The sequence below is a fragment of the Lissotriton helveticus genome, chromosome 1_2, assembly GCF_964261635.1.
Source record: "Lissotriton helveticus chromosome 1_2, aLisHel1.1, whole genome shotgun sequence".
In the NCBI taxonomy this organism is placed as follows: domain Eukaryota; kingdom Metazoa; phylum Chordata; class Amphibia; order Caudata; family Salamandridae; genus Lissotriton; species Lissotriton helveticus.
This window is the reverse complement of record NC_136058.1, coordinates 288,088,884-288,104,647: the sequence shown is the minus strand read 5'-3', so window position 1 is coordinate 288,104,647 and position 15,764 is coordinate 288,088,884. Positions and strand designations below refer to the sequence as shown.

The 15,764-nt window shown below is 44.9% G+C and overlaps 1 protein-coding gene, 1 long non-coding RNA gene and 4 other non-coding genes across 8 annotated transcripts in view; 1 reads left to right on the top strand and 5 right to left on the bottom strand.

Moving 5' to 3' along the window:
- Nucleotides 1-7,839, top strand: part of BEST4 (bestrophin 4) — a 133,327-nt gene extending 125,488 nt beyond the window's left edge. For both annotated transcript variants that reach the window (XM_078673486.1, XM_078673485.1), the window contains exons 8-10: nucleotides 52-132; nucleotides 2,560-2,714; nucleotides 7,136-7,839. In XM_078673486.1, the coding sequence (XP_078529612.1) occupies nucleotides 52-132; nucleotides 2,560-2,714; nucleotides 7,136-7,568 (669 nt within the window). In that variant the 3' untranslated portion in view covers nucleotides 7,569-7,839. The remainder of the gene's footprint in view (nucleotides 1-51; nucleotides 133-2,559; nucleotides 2,715-7,135) is intronic.
- Nucleotides 7,840-11,446: 3,607 nt separating this feature from the next.
- Nucleotides 11,447-11,574, bottom strand: LOC144808197 (small nucleolar RNA SNORA35). Its single transcript, XR_013606722.1, has one exon. It is a non-coding gene; the product is annotated as a small nucleolar RNA SNORA35 (small nucleolar RNA).
- Nucleotides 11,575-11,622: 48 nt separating this feature from the next.
- Nucleotides 11,623-14,128, bottom strand: LOC144801385 (uncharacterized). 2 transcript variants are annotated; one of them, XR_013605199.1, is made up of 6 exons: nucleotides 14,088-14,128; nucleotides 13,597-13,686; nucleotides 13,204-13,269; nucleotides 12,771-12,832; nucleotides 12,057-12,096; nucleotides 11,623-11,711 (listed from the first exon to the last, which is right to left on the bottom strand). It is a non-coding gene; the product is annotated as an uncharacterized LOC144801385 (long non-coding RNA). The 2 variants fall into 2 exon arrangements; XR_013605205.1 differs by lacking the exon at nucleotides 14,088-14,128 and adding an exon at nucleotides 13,828-13,942.
- Nucleotides 11,786-11,856, bottom strand: LOC144808186 (small nucleolar RNA SNORD38). The gene has a single exon (XR_013606710.1). It is a non-coding gene; the product is annotated as a small nucleolar RNA SNORD38 (small nucleolar RNA).
- LOC144808187 (small nucleolar RNA SNORD38) lies at nucleotides 12,168-12,239 on the bottom strand. Its single transcript, XR_013606711.1, has one exon. It is a non-coding gene; the product is annotated as a small nucleolar RNA SNORD38 (small nucleolar RNA).
- LOC144808189 (small nucleolar RNA SNORD46) lies at nucleotides 12,905-13,006 on the bottom strand. Its single transcript, XR_013606713.1, has one exon. It is a non-coding gene; the product is annotated as a small nucleolar RNA SNORD46 (small nucleolar RNA).
- Nucleotides 14,129-15,764: the final 1,636 nt, after the last annotated feature.

The window sequence follows — 15,764 nt, the reverse complement described above, 5'->3', positions numbered from 1 at the left end:
TTTGTTTTTGGAGCTACCTTAACTGACTTTTCTCTTCCTTTTCTACTCCAGGTCGCAGAACAAATTATCAACCCATTTGGGGAGGACGACGACGACTTTGAAACCAACAAACTGATAGATAGAAACCTGCAGGTGAGGGTGGCATTAACCCTATGTCTTCTGTACAGTTTATGTAGAAGAGCCTTGATTGGTCTACATGAGATTGAACTATCATAGCTTCTCTACAGATATTGTTGTACATAATAGCCTAAGTTTAGATCGTTGTAGGAAATTCCACTACATTTTAAGTTATCGGCCATGGTGGCTGAAATGTCCCCACCAAAGTTACTTTCTCTATCATGGGAGTAGCACCATCAGAGGGAAATTTGAAATTATACCAGTGCACATTTTGAGTACTGAAATTCCATCCATCTTTGCTGGTTCCGGAAATAACACCTAAAATGGAGCACAATGTCAGCACATACATGCCAGGCCCCCTAAACATGCTAACAGCAAATCCTTACCATGAAGTCTGGCATCTTTGGCATAGCCGTCGTTCAGAGTGTCAGATCTATTTGTCCATGAAACGGATAAGACCAACTTATTATTACTGGCCAGCTTTCAACAAAGCAACTTCATCCAAAAACCATGTTTAGTCAAATGATTAGAGCTACATACAAAACATCAAAGGATCAAGCATGAAAAAACAATTTCATGAAATGATGTTGAAATATGCATATAGAAAATCTCAATAACATTATCTTTAATGTGTTAAAGGGAAAGGAAATAATTAAACAATCTCATCAGAAGGATAAGTTGAAATTGATACGGCTATATAGTTGACATTCGAAACAAAAGCAAAGGTCATTATGAGAAATTGAAAAATGATCCAACATGATGAGCAACTCACCAGATTTGGAAAGTAGAAAAACCGCTGATGTTATGTTAATTCTTTTAGCGCTTAGCTGCCTCAGCGAAGAGGCGTGCCAGCACTAGTAGCAGTGTCAATAATAAAACAAGGGACTAAGCCACTGGAAAAAGATAGGGTTTGGCAGCCTTAAAAAAGGACAGCAGGCTATCCAGACAGCGAATCTGTGTAGGCAGGGAATTCCACAAACAAGCAAACAAGGAAAAATATCAGAAATGTTAAAGGAAATTTGGAAAGAAAAAAAATATTCTATAAAACATAGTATAAATGGCATTTGATAGACGTTTAGAAGTACTCACTACATTTCCATCTGTCATAGCAGCACATCTCCTCTAGCAGCATAAGGCATAAGCGGCAGGAAACATTACTGCAAATGTATGTAATGCTCCATACAGGAAAAAAATGTAAGGTACCCAGATCAGTGGACACTACGGGCACATGTATCAAAAAATCATGCAGCATAGTGAGCCACCATGCTGTGGTGTATGATATGGAAAGGGCAGAAATGCGCTGTACTTAACGTTATATGGCACCTTCCTGTCTTTTCCTTGCGCTGGCCCACAATGTGCTGCCTGGCGCCAATGCAGGCACCCTATCACCATAGTGCAAGGGTGTCTGCGTTGCAGATAGGATTGTTTATGTGCAGGGCACCTTCCTGCACAAAAACAATCCTCGGAGGCATTTTCCTGCACACTGCAATAGAGGAAAAAACGAGGAAAAATAAAGATATTTGGGGAGGAGTAGCATTTTGACACAATCAAGGTAAATCATGGAGTGCCAAAATTCATTAGTGCCCCAGGGTAGCATTCCATGCTCCAACCATGGAATGCCTCCCTGGGGCCAAGTAACACAACGCACTGATTTGCTCTGTGTTGCGTTACCCTAGATTTATCAAGGTGGCCTTGCGTGGCTTGATAAATCTTACTTAGTAGTTCAGGGCATAGGAAAGTACAGTAGAAATGGCAGCAGCAAAATTAACCTAAGGCTTTTTTATATATGGCTTGGAGGAACTGCCTCTACACCTCCTGCAGATGGGCGCTTCAATAGAGTACAGCAGCCTACTTAGACACATTTTCATCATTTAAGCACATTATTTTCCTCCTACCACACGTCAGTGTCCTCAAGAATGGTGACACCAGAGGTGACTCGACTTCAGAGTAAATACTTCGGCAGGATAGGAAAAAGGAGATTGTACTGAAATATCCTCCATGAAAGTACACTTCTGGCATTAGCGTAACCTGATGCTCCTCCTTTGAGGTTCTCAAATTCTCCGGCAGGTTACAAATCTTCCAGGAATTTATGTTTGTTATACAAAGGGCTTAAAAGCCTTTCAAGTAGTTTGATCATTGGTATCAGTGTCCGTACAAGGAGAAGCTCCCTGTACGGAGTCCGAAATGTTTTTCAAACTTTTACAACGGCTATTCTACATCCAGCACGAGGTCTCAGAAGTAGCTGTAGTGTACACACCTGTGTATGGTCCAAGCTACAACTGAGTTGGTAACTGGAGCAGCAGTAGCTGGTAATCCTGGTAGATCTAATTACTACTTCCTTTCTTCCTAATGTAGGGACTGCGTATTTCAGGCAATTGACAAGTGACATTTGCTGTTCAGAAGAGATGGTCAATAACGTCCTTTCATATCTTCTGTCCACAGGTGTCACTGCTGTCAGTAGATGACATGTACCAGAATCTCCCTCCCACCGGCAAAGACAAGTACTGGAATGAATCCACTACTCTGCCACCTTACACCATAGCAACGGCGGCTGAGACCCTGAAGCCATCCTTCTTGGGATCCACTTTTGATATGCGGTGAGTAGGATGCAAGATCAGTCCTTCTAAGCAGATAAATCAGGTGACCACACAGGGAGAGCTATTTCCCAGAAATGTAATATAAATACTTCCAGGCAACCTTATTTGTAAAACAATTTTGAGAATCTGAAGAGGTCTTAATCTGGGGCCAGACTATCCTGAAATCAGTGCACCTTACAGTGACACTCATTCTCCCTCTCTGTACTTCGCCGATGAGAGAAGTTCTCCCTATCGCTGAACACCCCAATCTCACTCACCCGCCAATAAAACCAGGTACACTCCCTCCCCTCCAATAAACAGAGTTGCACTTAGTAGTGGCATGCATTTTAAAACACAAAGGTGGTGGGTAGAAATTATTGCATAAAACTTAGCCACTAGCAATTGTTCAGAAGCTTTCCTGAGTCCATCCTTTTCCCCCCGCAGTGCTACTTCAAAGACTAGTCATATGCAAACTTGGCTCGGCCGTCCTCCAATAGGAACAGTTCAAACCAACCAGCAAGGTCTGGTCACATGATAGGTGCATCCTCATTCTTTCCAGCCTCTGAAGGACATGGTGTCCATCATCTGTCTGACCGATTTTAATGTCCTGACTCTTAGTTCCCTATGGAGCGGAGCCCGCTTCAAGACTACCTGGGTAAATATTTGCTATAGGGCTGCTGTCTGTCGGAGTATGTACGGACTTTCCGTTGGGAGGCCAGATTCCTCGATCAAGAGTTCAGGTATCCGGTCTATTGCTATGCTGCCAGATAATAGGCATGTTGTCTGGTCACTGTCGACATGGCCACCCTGCAGCGCCGCCCCGCCCAGAGTAGCGAGGTAAGAATGGCGTTCAGTTGATTGAAGACCCTAAAAGGGAGGTGACAACCACTGCATATTTGCTGCAGTCTCCTTCAAACTCTGGATACAATCAGAGCTTTGATGCTGTGCCCACTGCTGCTTCAGAGCCCCCATATGTCATCTGGCATGCTTCATCAGCATGGCGCCATCAATCTCAGCAGCCTCTGAATCAGCATCACTCAAATCCAGGACGGAGGCTGAAATATCAGAATCACAGCCCAAATATCCTGGATTCTGCTCTAGGGGAAAAGCACAAAACAACACTGTTTACAGGATAGAGCTGATGAATGGGAGCATCTGCTGCACATTGTGAACCCCACTAATGTTCGTAGTGTGGCTGCAACGTTAGTGGGCCTACAGAACTGGGATGACTACCATCCAGTTACCAAGGTTAATGGCAGACAAGACCTGGGGCAGAGGAGCATTTTGAATTTCTCTTTCTGTAGAAATGCACCGGAAGGTCACAATTCTAAATTAGGACGAATGGCTACGTCCTTCTTCATCACCAGGAAGTGGCAGGAGTAGTAGTCAACTCCTACTTCTGATGCCAGGACTCACCTCTATGGCTCATTTGGCTGAAAAGCTCTGCACTTCCCTCTGTAAAATAAACAGATGGTCCTCCATCAGCCATCTTGAAAGTGGTGGGAGTTGTGGTGGACACAAAATTAATAGAAGGGCCTAGCCCAGAATGACAATCTGCAAGACCCACTTATCCGAAATGATTGCTTGCCACCTTGAGAAAATGTTGGATCCTGTCCCTGAGAGGGTGGCTGTTTGTCGAAAAGGACACATTAAAGTAGCTTTGCACCTTTGGCAGTTAAAGGGGAGGAGTGGGTTGCACCTTTCCACTCCCGCCCACATGGTCTGTGGGATCAAAGGTCTCGGCCGCGAAATGGCTGAGAAGCTTGTTGGAGCAGCGCTGTGGGCTGCTGTTGATGGTATTATTAACACCTACTGTAGCTCCAGAGGGGGGTGAACATGTTGGTGCAAAACTGCCTCACCAAAGCAAATAGGCCCAGCGAGCACGCAGTGGCCCCGCTGTCCTTAACTCATTCACGGTCAGAGTCTGGATTCTCGTTCAAAAGGTGATGACAGTCAAAGGGCATGTCCATTAGAGGACTGAACATCCCTGGAGAAGTCCACAGACATCATCCAAGTGTGGTGCCTGAGTGCAACCAACTGCCCAGTCTTGACAGTTGGTAGTGCCTAAACCACATTGGATCACAAACTTAGCTGCAGTGCCGGGATCCTGGATAGCCTGGGTAAGAGTTCCACAAAGGTCTTGAGATATCATACGTCGGGCTTTGGCCATCGTGTCCCAAAGTGCGTGGGAGTAGCAGCCTAAAAGACAGCTGTCATTTACAGTGCACAAGGCAAGACTGATTGATGAGAGCACTTGCCAAAGGTTTCAATGTAGTTAGATTTACTCTCTGATTGAGTGGTTTGAAAGGTGTTCAGCTTAACCCTACTACTGGATGTCTGTATTGCTAATCTTTCAGGTGTAGGATGTGGGGGTCAGGAGAGCTGGGTTGCGTAGGGCAGGTTTCTGGAGTTTTTGTTGGTTCACAAGTGGGACAGAGCCTGGCTTTGCCTATGCTCCCAGTAGATTGTCCATTGGGGCCTCATTGAAATGCAAAAGAAGATCTATGCCCATTTAACCCGGAAAGAGGACTTGTTTCAAAGCATTGTTTTTTACCTCCATAGTACCTGGAGGTCAAGCACCTCTGCCGCCCTTTGCACAACTACAGCAAATGAGGTACTGTCCTGAGTGACAGGAGCAGGTGGTGAAACCAAGCTCATGCCTGGCATCCTGTAGTTCTCATACCAGTTGCTTTCTGGTTGCTGCCTTTATCCGAATCTGTTCCGAACAGAAAATGGATGAATCCCACCCTGCCAGGAGGCAAGGGCAAAGTGTCGGAGTCAGATGGGTTGCAAAAGGCAGCAGCCCAGAGGGATCATGGCGCAGCCTCCATTGGTTGTGCTTCGCCCTCTTGTAGAATCGCAGAATAAAAAACAGATGGCAGATGTTGGCATCAATGCCACAGAAACTGGCTCAGAGTGTGGCACTGGAACTCAAGTCAACACCAAAGTCAGTACCTGAAGTGGGTTCGGAGGGTCCAGCAGGGAGGCGCCCCAGGGGGAGCTGGTAGATTGTCAAAAAGTGCAGAATGGCTTCACAGAAAGCTACTGTCACCCATGGACCCAGATTCGGCTGGAAGGGACTTAATACTTCTACAACTTACCTGTTCACCTAGGCAAAGATCTGCAGAGGAAACGGGACCTCAACCAGTCACAATGCAGTCTTTCGTGTTTGACAACATAAAGTGTTGACTCACAATACTGTAAGATCTTTGGATTCATCTGGGAACAGTCATCGCGGGCTTTGTAGTTGTGTCCCAAACCTAGGCACCAAAGACATACCTCATGGGGATATTTCACACATTTGAGTTGTCAGGCTTAAATCATCGTTTTGGAAGGTCACATTTTGTCTTGTAAGCAGTATTGTCAAAATTTGGAGAAAGGGTAGTCTTATCAAAGATGGAGGGGTAGCTCCTGATTCACATCTGGTGCGGAGTAGAAAAAAAACTGATGCAAGCGTGCTTGGGTTGCATTTATATGAGGCTCAGCATGTCACTTTTGGTGAGGGGTGGCACAACGCCACCTACTGGTGCGCATATATGTACTGAAAAGTTTCCAGATCCAGACTGATGCCTGGGGAATATTCAAAAGGCGAGTACTCTGCAATTAGAAGTATACATCAGAAACAAGCCCGAAGAGGTTAACTCCTGTGGACAGAGGAGGGACAGTGGAGTGGGTTTACAATCCATTAATTGAGAAACCAAGGCTACGCCATTAATTCAAGTAGGTATACAAAGCAAACCTAACATTTAAATTGGACATGGCCCTTACATTAGAAGTTTTAAGTTAACAAGGAAGGGAGTAAGCAACATGTGCGGTGCTTGAGCCAATCAGGTCTTAGCATTTGCATGCATAAAGTACCCATCAAAAGACCAACAAGTTAGGGTTTTACAATCTGGTATTTGTCAAGCGCTAACTAATCACCCCTAAGGGTGTCAAGGCGCTGGGGGCCATCGGGGACATTAAGTGAGCTATTGCCCAGTCACATGATGCTGAGCAGCCACCGGGATCGAACCATGAAACTTGTGCATGCAAACTGTAATTTGAGGTCTTTCCTTTTGTTCCTCTAACACCCCCAGTCATGTTCAGTTTTTATTTAAGAAAGTGGTTTTCTAGCTGAATGGCTTTGAAGCTGATTTGGAAAGTGATGCAGTCTTGGAAGCCAGCTTATGTTGGATTGTTGAAAGAGGAACTCGTGAATGGCCTTTTTTTCCAATTGCATCATATTTAGGAGAATTGCTGTCTGGGGTTGAATATATTCCGAAGACAAAAACTGAATGGGAGGGACCTTTATGATTGATTTAAACCTGCAATTGTCATTCTCGTTCTATGCGGGTAGTCTCAGTATCGTAACTAGCCCCAGAAAGCAAAGATAGAACTTCAGACAATAAAGTACTAATCAATTGTTAAATCTTTGCAAATGAAATGTTCTCTTTTATTCACAGCATGAGTGAAGACCCAGAGCAGAGCCATCAAGTAGACATGCCACCGAGCACTCCAAAGATACACACGCCCTTGCTGAACCGCTTCCTGTCAGCAGCAGCCTCCCCTGCCATCAGCCTCAAAAACTTTGGGAAAAACAGGGCTGCCCATCACCTGCTCCGGTTCAGGGGGGAAGGAGGCTTCCCTTCACCCTACCCTGCCTCCCGCTACAGCGAGGACCCTGAATCCGTGGGGCGTATTGAGGAGGAAGACACTGAAGACGAGAAAGAGAGCGAGGTCGGGGAGCAGTCTTCGCCTCAGGTACGCCTAACCCTACCCAGACGACTCGAGGCTTCCGAGCAGCAGAAAAAGAGGGAGAGCCCCAAGACGTCGCCCTTGGTGATATCAGTGAGGAGGCCATCCAATGAAAGCATGAACAATGACCCACCAGCCTGACAACTGTGCTCCCCACACCTTCTGTATTTATCCTCTCTTTACCTACATGTGCTACAACAAAGTGATGTCCGACCCTTTTAGTGCATGCCCGGAAACATCGCAACATTTTAACACGACCTACTTCTGTTCAGATGTACAAAAATGTATTTCCACAGCAATCGGCTCTGTAAGCGGAGACTTTATGTTTATTATTGTGTTTTTCGGAAGTTCTTTGTTTACAGCATCTTTTGTCTAAAAACATTACACTAAAAATATAATTTCTTTCCAATAAGTCTTTCTTGAAATTTTATCACATTCAACTGCCAAATTGACATTGGTCTTCGGCACCTAAAAGGTCATGCTTATGATGGGGGGACCCCCCCATGAGTGGGGAAATAAAAAAAAGTCAAGCGCTAGAATGGAATACAAGGATTGGCAGAACCTGTCTCACCTATGCAAGAGCTTTGCCAATGTTTGTCCACGTTGTGTACCAGCATGGCTGCTGTCAAGCATTGCTTAAAGTTAGCAGCATGGAGTTGAGAATGAAGCACCATAAACCTGAGTGTCATGGAAGGAGTAGCACATTTAATAGAGTCAAATAGTGTCAAAGCATACCTCCTTAGAAGGTGGTGTGCAGAACGTAGTAGTGTTGTGGAGTATATTGTAATGAAACAGCATGGTATGGAGCAGTTCTTCAATCTGTGGGGCACAACGCCGTCTCAGGGGCACGCGCGCGCACTCCACCCTAAAAGCTAACCTTTGTCCTCTACTGAAGCAGAGTGGAGCTGCAGGGGCCCTAAGAAGGAGTAAAAACCAAAGCCTCATTAACAAGGTCTTTAAAATACCTGTGAAATGCTCGAGTGGGCTCTGCTTACACTGGGAAGCAGTCTAATCAGGCTGCCAAGCACAGGGGTGGTGGGGCTATCCTGGTTAATTCCTACAGCTGAAAACCAAAGCCTCATTAACAAGGTATTTTAAAGACTTGTGAAATACTCGAGTGGGCTGTGCTTACACTGGGAAGCAATCTCATCAGGCTGCCAAGCACAGGGGTGGGGGGGGGGCTATCCTGGTTAATTTCTACAGCTGAAAACCAAAGCCTCATTAACAAGGTATTTTAAAGTTGTGCCTGGTGCGCCCCGATTGGTGGTCACGACGGGTCTTTATCAAGACAGTAGTAGGGGAGGAGAGGGGGGGGGAGGGGAGAGAAACAGGTGGGTCTGGACTTGCAGGCGGAAAATATCACATCCTGGAGGAAAGCCTGAAGCCGAGCGCGGTCTGACTGACGTGTAATGCAGGAACTCCTACATTACACGTCAGACGGCGCTCGGCTTTTGCAGTGAAGGCACGCATATTCTTTGATTCGGGATTGACCTTCAGGCTTTCCTCCAGGGTGTGATATTTTCCGCCTGCAAGTCCAGACCCACCTGCCCCCCCCCCCTACTGTCTTGATAAAGACCCGTTGTGACCACCAATCGGGCGCACCAGGGTCGAAACGTCGACGCACAACTTTGGTCAAGTAACCTTCAGGAACGGACTATATAAAAGCTTTGAATTTCGTTTGTTCTCAGAGAGGTTTTATTGAATTTGAATTAACCTAATTTGTCTATTGTGTTAAGAGCTAATATTGCCTTTCTTTGAAGCAATGCATTCTGTCACCCAACAGAACCACTTTTTTCTTTGATGCTACAAAGAAGATGCAGATTAAAGAACGGAGGGGCATATGTTCAAGAAAGTTGCGGAGTGAGGCGTTAGCAGTCATGGGTTAAGGCCTCTCTCCGCCACTTCAGAATCAGAAGTCTGCACCATATTTACAACAATATGGTGCAGCCTTGCGTTTTAGTGTAGCGCCAACACAGACACCATAGTGCAAGTGTGTCTGGGTGCAGGGAAAAGATTGTTTATGTACAGGAGGGGGACTTTCCTGTACATAAACAATCTTTAAATGCCATTTGTCCCACTTCCATGTGTGCTGCTTAATGCAGTACACACAGAAATCACAAATGGGATTTTATTTTAAATTACAAATACAAGGCATTTTGCCTTTTCCATGTACACATGGTGAAGCAAAAATGAGGACAAAATGCATTTCTCCTAGTTTCGCCAGCTTAAGACCAGGTTTTCCCTGTTCTAAATTTTAACGCTGCCTCACTTTTACACTGCCCTTGTAAATAGGGCACAAAATCAGTGCCAGTTGCAGTGAAACACCAACCGCCCACCCTTTCCCGCTACGCATAGCACCTTATTGTAAATACAATGCCCCTATCACCACAACATCGTAAAAAGTGACTGTGGGGTGTAATGGGGCTTGTACATATGCCCCGGAGTATGATGAAACTATGAGTAGCACAATAAAGAAAATGTTTGCCAGAAAGGTGCTATAGAGATATGAGGTGCATTGTTAGTGAGGGAATTCATGGGGGAGGAAGCACTCGTTTTGAACAATATTTGCCAGATATGGCCCAGAATATGTAGGTGACGGTCGATTATGTAGTGTATTAGATTCCAGAAATTTCTTCAGGTGGTGGTGGAAGGTGCCCCGACATTTAAAATCATTCATCTGGGGGGGGCTCAAACTTCAAAAGTTTGAAGACCTCTGGTATAGAGGGACGATGTGTAGAATGGCATATATTTGCAGTGTAGCATAAATTGTCAGAGTGGAATATAGATCATGGTAGCGGATTAGAACTGTAGAGGCATAGAGTGCATTGGGTTTGGGTGCAGAGTAGATTGCAGTGCCCTAGTGTCATTGAATTCATTGTGCAGTCTAGTAGTGTCAGGGTGGTCTTGTATTATGCAGTAGTGCACAGCTGAATGGCATAGAGCAGTGGCATACAGTAGGAGAGACAATAAAGGTGTAGAGCCCATTAGTTGGTATAGGGCACATTGTTAAGTAAATTTGTGTATTGAGCATTGGCGTGGAGCAGTAGTGCAGAATAGCAAAGTAGAGGGCAGTTAGGCTGAGTGCAGTAGCATAGAGTATCATGCCGATAACAGTGCTTTAAGCAGTGGGGAAAATGAGCAGCAAAAAGCCACTCAGTAATGGGCCATCACTAGTGACAGAATACAAAATGACAAAATAAGCAGTCACACTTAAATATTGTCAGTCGCATAGAATTGTGAAAAACAAGGGGCCGATGAATTGTAGAGTACATTTGCTCAGTGCACTGGTGCATGGTTGAAATAGAGTTGAGTGGCATAGGGTGTAGTGGCGTACAACTTCTTGGCCTAACATGCAATAGAACGGGGCAAATTTTGTATAGCAGCATGTCTACCAGCCACTGGGAGCAAGATCCCTGCTGTCAGTAAACGTGACACTTTGAAATGGGAGAAAGGTCAACTAAAGAATGCATCACAAAAATAATCTTCAAATTTTCTCCCATGTCAAAGTGTCTTTACAAACAGTCATTGTACTTCCACTGGCCTGCAATATTCATAACAGGAGAATACAATTAACTGATTAAATGTGAGCGCTGAAAACTGTGTAAACACCTCACCTGGGTCTGTAAGTATAATTGTTGGTACCTTAACACACCAACCTTAGGCGGCAGCATAACAACCCCATGGGTCCCGCACCCTAAATGACCTAAGTAAATACCAGCACACTGATGAAATTTAGTTATACAAGACTCCAGTTACCGCCTGGATGGAGAAATAAGCATGCAGTGTGATTATTAAAGAGTGACAATTAACCACTTTAAAGTGAACATAAAGACACCCCAATGCTTGAAAAAAAATGGAAAGAAATAACTGAACCAAACAAGCTTGATTACTCGTGCGTACCAGGTTCTACATCATGGAATTAATACGAACCACCCTGAAAACAAAGTTGGCTGGCCAAAGTATGTGTTAATTCAAGTATATGATCCCCACCAAAAAAGACTAGCAAAGCCAGTGTTCAATTCTGTACCCAACTTTCGGAAGGAGCAAGCTATTCAAGAAACCTGCCCTTTCTGCAAGAAGGGATTTGCTCTAGCACTGGAATGAGACCACAAGGCCAGTAAGACCAGATAGTCACTTGACAGTGCAGCCCACACGATCTGGGCGCTCCAAAAACAAAGTCACTCAACAGCCAATAAAAGATTAATAACATTTTATTAGACCAGTAAAACAATTGCCGAAGCGCGTTTTATTCATCTGACAGCGGTCCTTCATGCCAACCAGCCACTGCAATGAAAACAAAGCTTTAGTTACACTTAATGGAAACAATATCAAAACATATCACACAGAGCAAAGCAAGTCTTCCTCAGATTCCAAATTGTCATCGCTTACATTCAGTAGCAGAACTGGACAAGATTCTCCTCACAGGAAGACGTTACCGGAGGGTTCAACGAGGGGCGGATGACATATGCACCCCTGAGTTTAAAGAGCGAATAGCAATGCAGGGTGGCCAGATTCAACATAGTACCGAGGCACAAACATGTAGGCGCCGTATCTTTGAAATGGAGAACACGCCAAAAGCATAGCATTGAGCTGTAATAGGTGGATCATTGAACGAATTAGCTTACTCACCAATTCACTTGCCTGGAAATGGTCATAACTCATATTCTGGCTGCAAAAGAAAGAACAAATTATGACTTAAGTGCCCTTTGTCATCCCCGGATAAGAAAGAAATTGCCGTGTCTCCTTCAGTTGCCAAACTGTCATCCATTAAGATTTCAGTAGCAGAACTGGACAAAGTTATCATCAGCAGAAGACATTACATGGACCAAATAAAGCAGTTGAAGTGGTAGCCATTTTAAGAACACAAGGGTGTATATAGTCAATCCACTAGACCTGGGTGAACAAACACAAGATCGCAGAAGACTTTTCTATTTAAAAAATACATATATGAATTAGATGCCACATAATAACCAAAACTAAATGAAAAATACTGGGCAGACGAATGCCAATAGGAATTGAACAAAATATAGAGAGACCTCCCCTTTTCACTAAACCCATTCAGATGTTCAATACTATACTTTCCACTCGATTTACTCATGGCAATTGTGAAGCCCGGGCCTGCAGCACACATTTTGATCTTTGAGGTCCTGACTCGGTTTTAAAGCCTCCTGGAAGCAACTTCTCCTTGAACCCTGGTCACTTCCCACCTCTGGGTCCCACTCTATTCAGCCCTCAGTCCAGACTAATTTTAATGCGCAACCTCACTGTCTCCACGACCTCCCAACGTAGACTAGAGGGCACCACAGAGCTATTGCAAGGTGTCGTAAAAATGACCGTACTTACATTCAAATTTCCACGGCCGGCGGCGAGTATTCTCGGTCTTTGTCGGAGTATCAAGGAGCCAGCTAAAACGAAACGGAAAGTAAGATGTCAGAAGGCATCGTGAACGCGTGGAAGGCGGAGAAGCAGCACTAGGCAATCAGTCAGAGTAACTATGACATTCCTATCACTGGCAGGGGCGAGGGCAGTAAAGACTGCCGTCGCCACCCACCTAAGGCTAAGCTTTCATCACACAAGTTGCCTTTGACTAAACGCATGTAGACCCCCACCCCAAATCTCTATACTAATTCACCACCAATCATCTTGGGTCCCAGAGTAGTGCGGCACTCGCAGCAAAGCGCTTCGACGTCTCGTCTGGGGTAGTAAGCGCTATATACATTCACCTCCAATAAATCTGCCAGAATAGTTTGTTTTAACGAGCAAGCGGAGTACTCACCTTCATATCAAGGCATGATGAGGACTCCGCCCCCTGTGCGCCCTTGTGGTGCCTCGGCAACATTCACTGCAAAACAGGAATATAAAGTGAACACGGGCAAAACTTAAAACCGCGCGCTGCACCAATATCCCCCCCAACCAGCTCTAGTGCGCGTGGAAAGAAATCACAGTACTGTCCTACGTACAGGGCCTCAAGGCGCTAGGCCCTCTTGATAAATGCATTAAGGCGCAGTCCTGCAAAAGACTATGGCGCTAAGAAAAAACACACTGAATACGTGTGGAAGGAACCAGAGCCGCGTGAGTCAAACACCGGCCTTCGAGAACAGCCAGACCCCCACGCTGTGCGAGGGTGGGTGTAGAGACCACGAGGAGGCGGCGTTCCACTACTACTCACCAGTGCACACGCGGTGGTTCCGTCACGTTCCGGCTCCTCTTTCCTTCGTTCTTGCAGCGCTCCGGGCGGAGACCAGGACGAGAGGAGGCCCTGCGGGGAGCAAGAACAAGACATGAAGCGGCTGATGGGGTGCAGGGGGCTGGCGTGGACACGCTGCACTGAGTGTTCAGTTCTCCAAGGTTTTTCCACACGAGATTCAGGTTTAATCCGCAATAGAGTTTCATCACTTACACTCAGACCACCAAATCCCCTCCCACGACCAAAAAACGAGCCGTGATCCGGGTCTCTACCCCAAGCCGACCGTTAAACGTGGGATTAAAACCGTTAAATGTGGACCCTTGCCACGTGCCAACCAGTGGCAGGGCCTTTAACCGGACATGATCGCATGAGACGGCCTCCTGCTTACACGCGCTGGTTGAGCAGGGGACTGTCCACGCGAACAGACAGTGGCGCGCGCCTGCTCCCTGAGCCAAACACCTTCCTCCTCTTACCCATTCCTGAAGGCAGCAGCGATGAAACAGAAGTTCCAGCCCTGCGCTGCCTACTCATATACCTAGGAAGTCTCGCGAGCACTCACGTTCAGTGACGTCAAAGAAAATAGGGGCGTGTCACGGGTCGTCGAGCCTGCGTAACGTGCAAGGCCTGCGTGGAATTCACCCAGTTCTCCGTCAAAGGCTCTCTTTGCTACACCGTGCTCCATCTTTAAATGATACTAGGAAACGTTTACACGAGACTCACTGAGGTGGACATTGGTCGAACGTAATTCAGGAGGGAACGTAGTTTTCAGAAACAAGCAGGAAAATAAATACACATAATTTTGCCGAACATTTTAGATTTTTTAATTTGTAATTGAAAATAAATGATATTGCAGAAACTAACCTGTAATGAACAACAATAAGTCCATTCTTTGTGATTTAAATGATGTATTTATTTTAGTTGTATTCAAGATGAAGAGAGCCCCACCAGGAGGAGTCTGTGCTCTGCTCAGCCCATTCAGCAAGTGATGACATCCAAACGACATTCTAACATTCCACATTCTCTCACGTCATACATCCTGGCTGAGCATTACACTACATCTTCTCCCTTCTTTACAATGAGAAGGGAGAACTTGGTACAATAAGTTACAAGCAAAATTTCTTCGAGAAACATCTTGAAGGGAAGGAATGAAAAATACATTTTCAAATATGTAAATGAGTGGAACCAACCCTTCTCCCCCTTTATAGAGAGAACAGATGTGAATAAGATGCAAGTGTTGCAAGGTAAAAGGAAAAGTGATGTAAAGATAAACGAGTGAAGAAAGATGAGGTTTGCGCAACAATGGTGACGCAAAGACATGAATAATGAAGAATAGATATAGTAATCACCACCAGAGCACACTGGTTGGCCAGACCAGTGTGTAGGTGGCAAGAAAATGAAAAGTGAATGCAGGAGAAAATGGAAAGAAAAGATGTAGGAAGGTGTGTGAAGTACACCTAGGTGGATTCTTGAAAAAGTAAATCCACAAAACAGTTATAATCACAAACATGAAACGATGTAAGGTGAAATATAAACTGTAATAAATCCCATGTGAAGGGAGTGTGAAATGGGTACAGCGAGGTACTGTGAGAAAACACAACTTTAAGGTTGTGTTTAGTAAATAAGCACTGAAACGTGACGTGCAAGGTGTGCATGAATGGCACACGGCAAATAGTATTGCCTGAAACTGAATGTGGAGTATGACCACATGAAACGATGAAAAATTTCGATGAAGCGATGAAAAATTTCCCTCGAATAGAGTGGAATGTGTGGAAGGTAACCACACTTGTGAGAAATAAAAATGTGAAGAGAAAATTTCCCTCAAGTAGAGTGGAAAGTGTGGAAGGTGACCACACAGTATGAAACAAAAATGTGAAAAGTAAAAAGGGCACAAAATGATGTGACAACAAACATGAAGATACAATGAAAACAGTAATGCAAAGTACTGTGTGAGAGGGTGAGGTTTGAAAAACCACACAACAACTGGTGTAATAAATAGGCTAATGAAGGTAGTGTGGATTGGGTTGCCACATAATTTTAAAACAAGTGATGTGAACAAGGTAATTGTAAAACCATCCACAACTTTTAAAACGAACTACACAGTGGAAATGGAATTTGAAGAAACAGTGCTAATAACAAGTAAAAGCAAATGA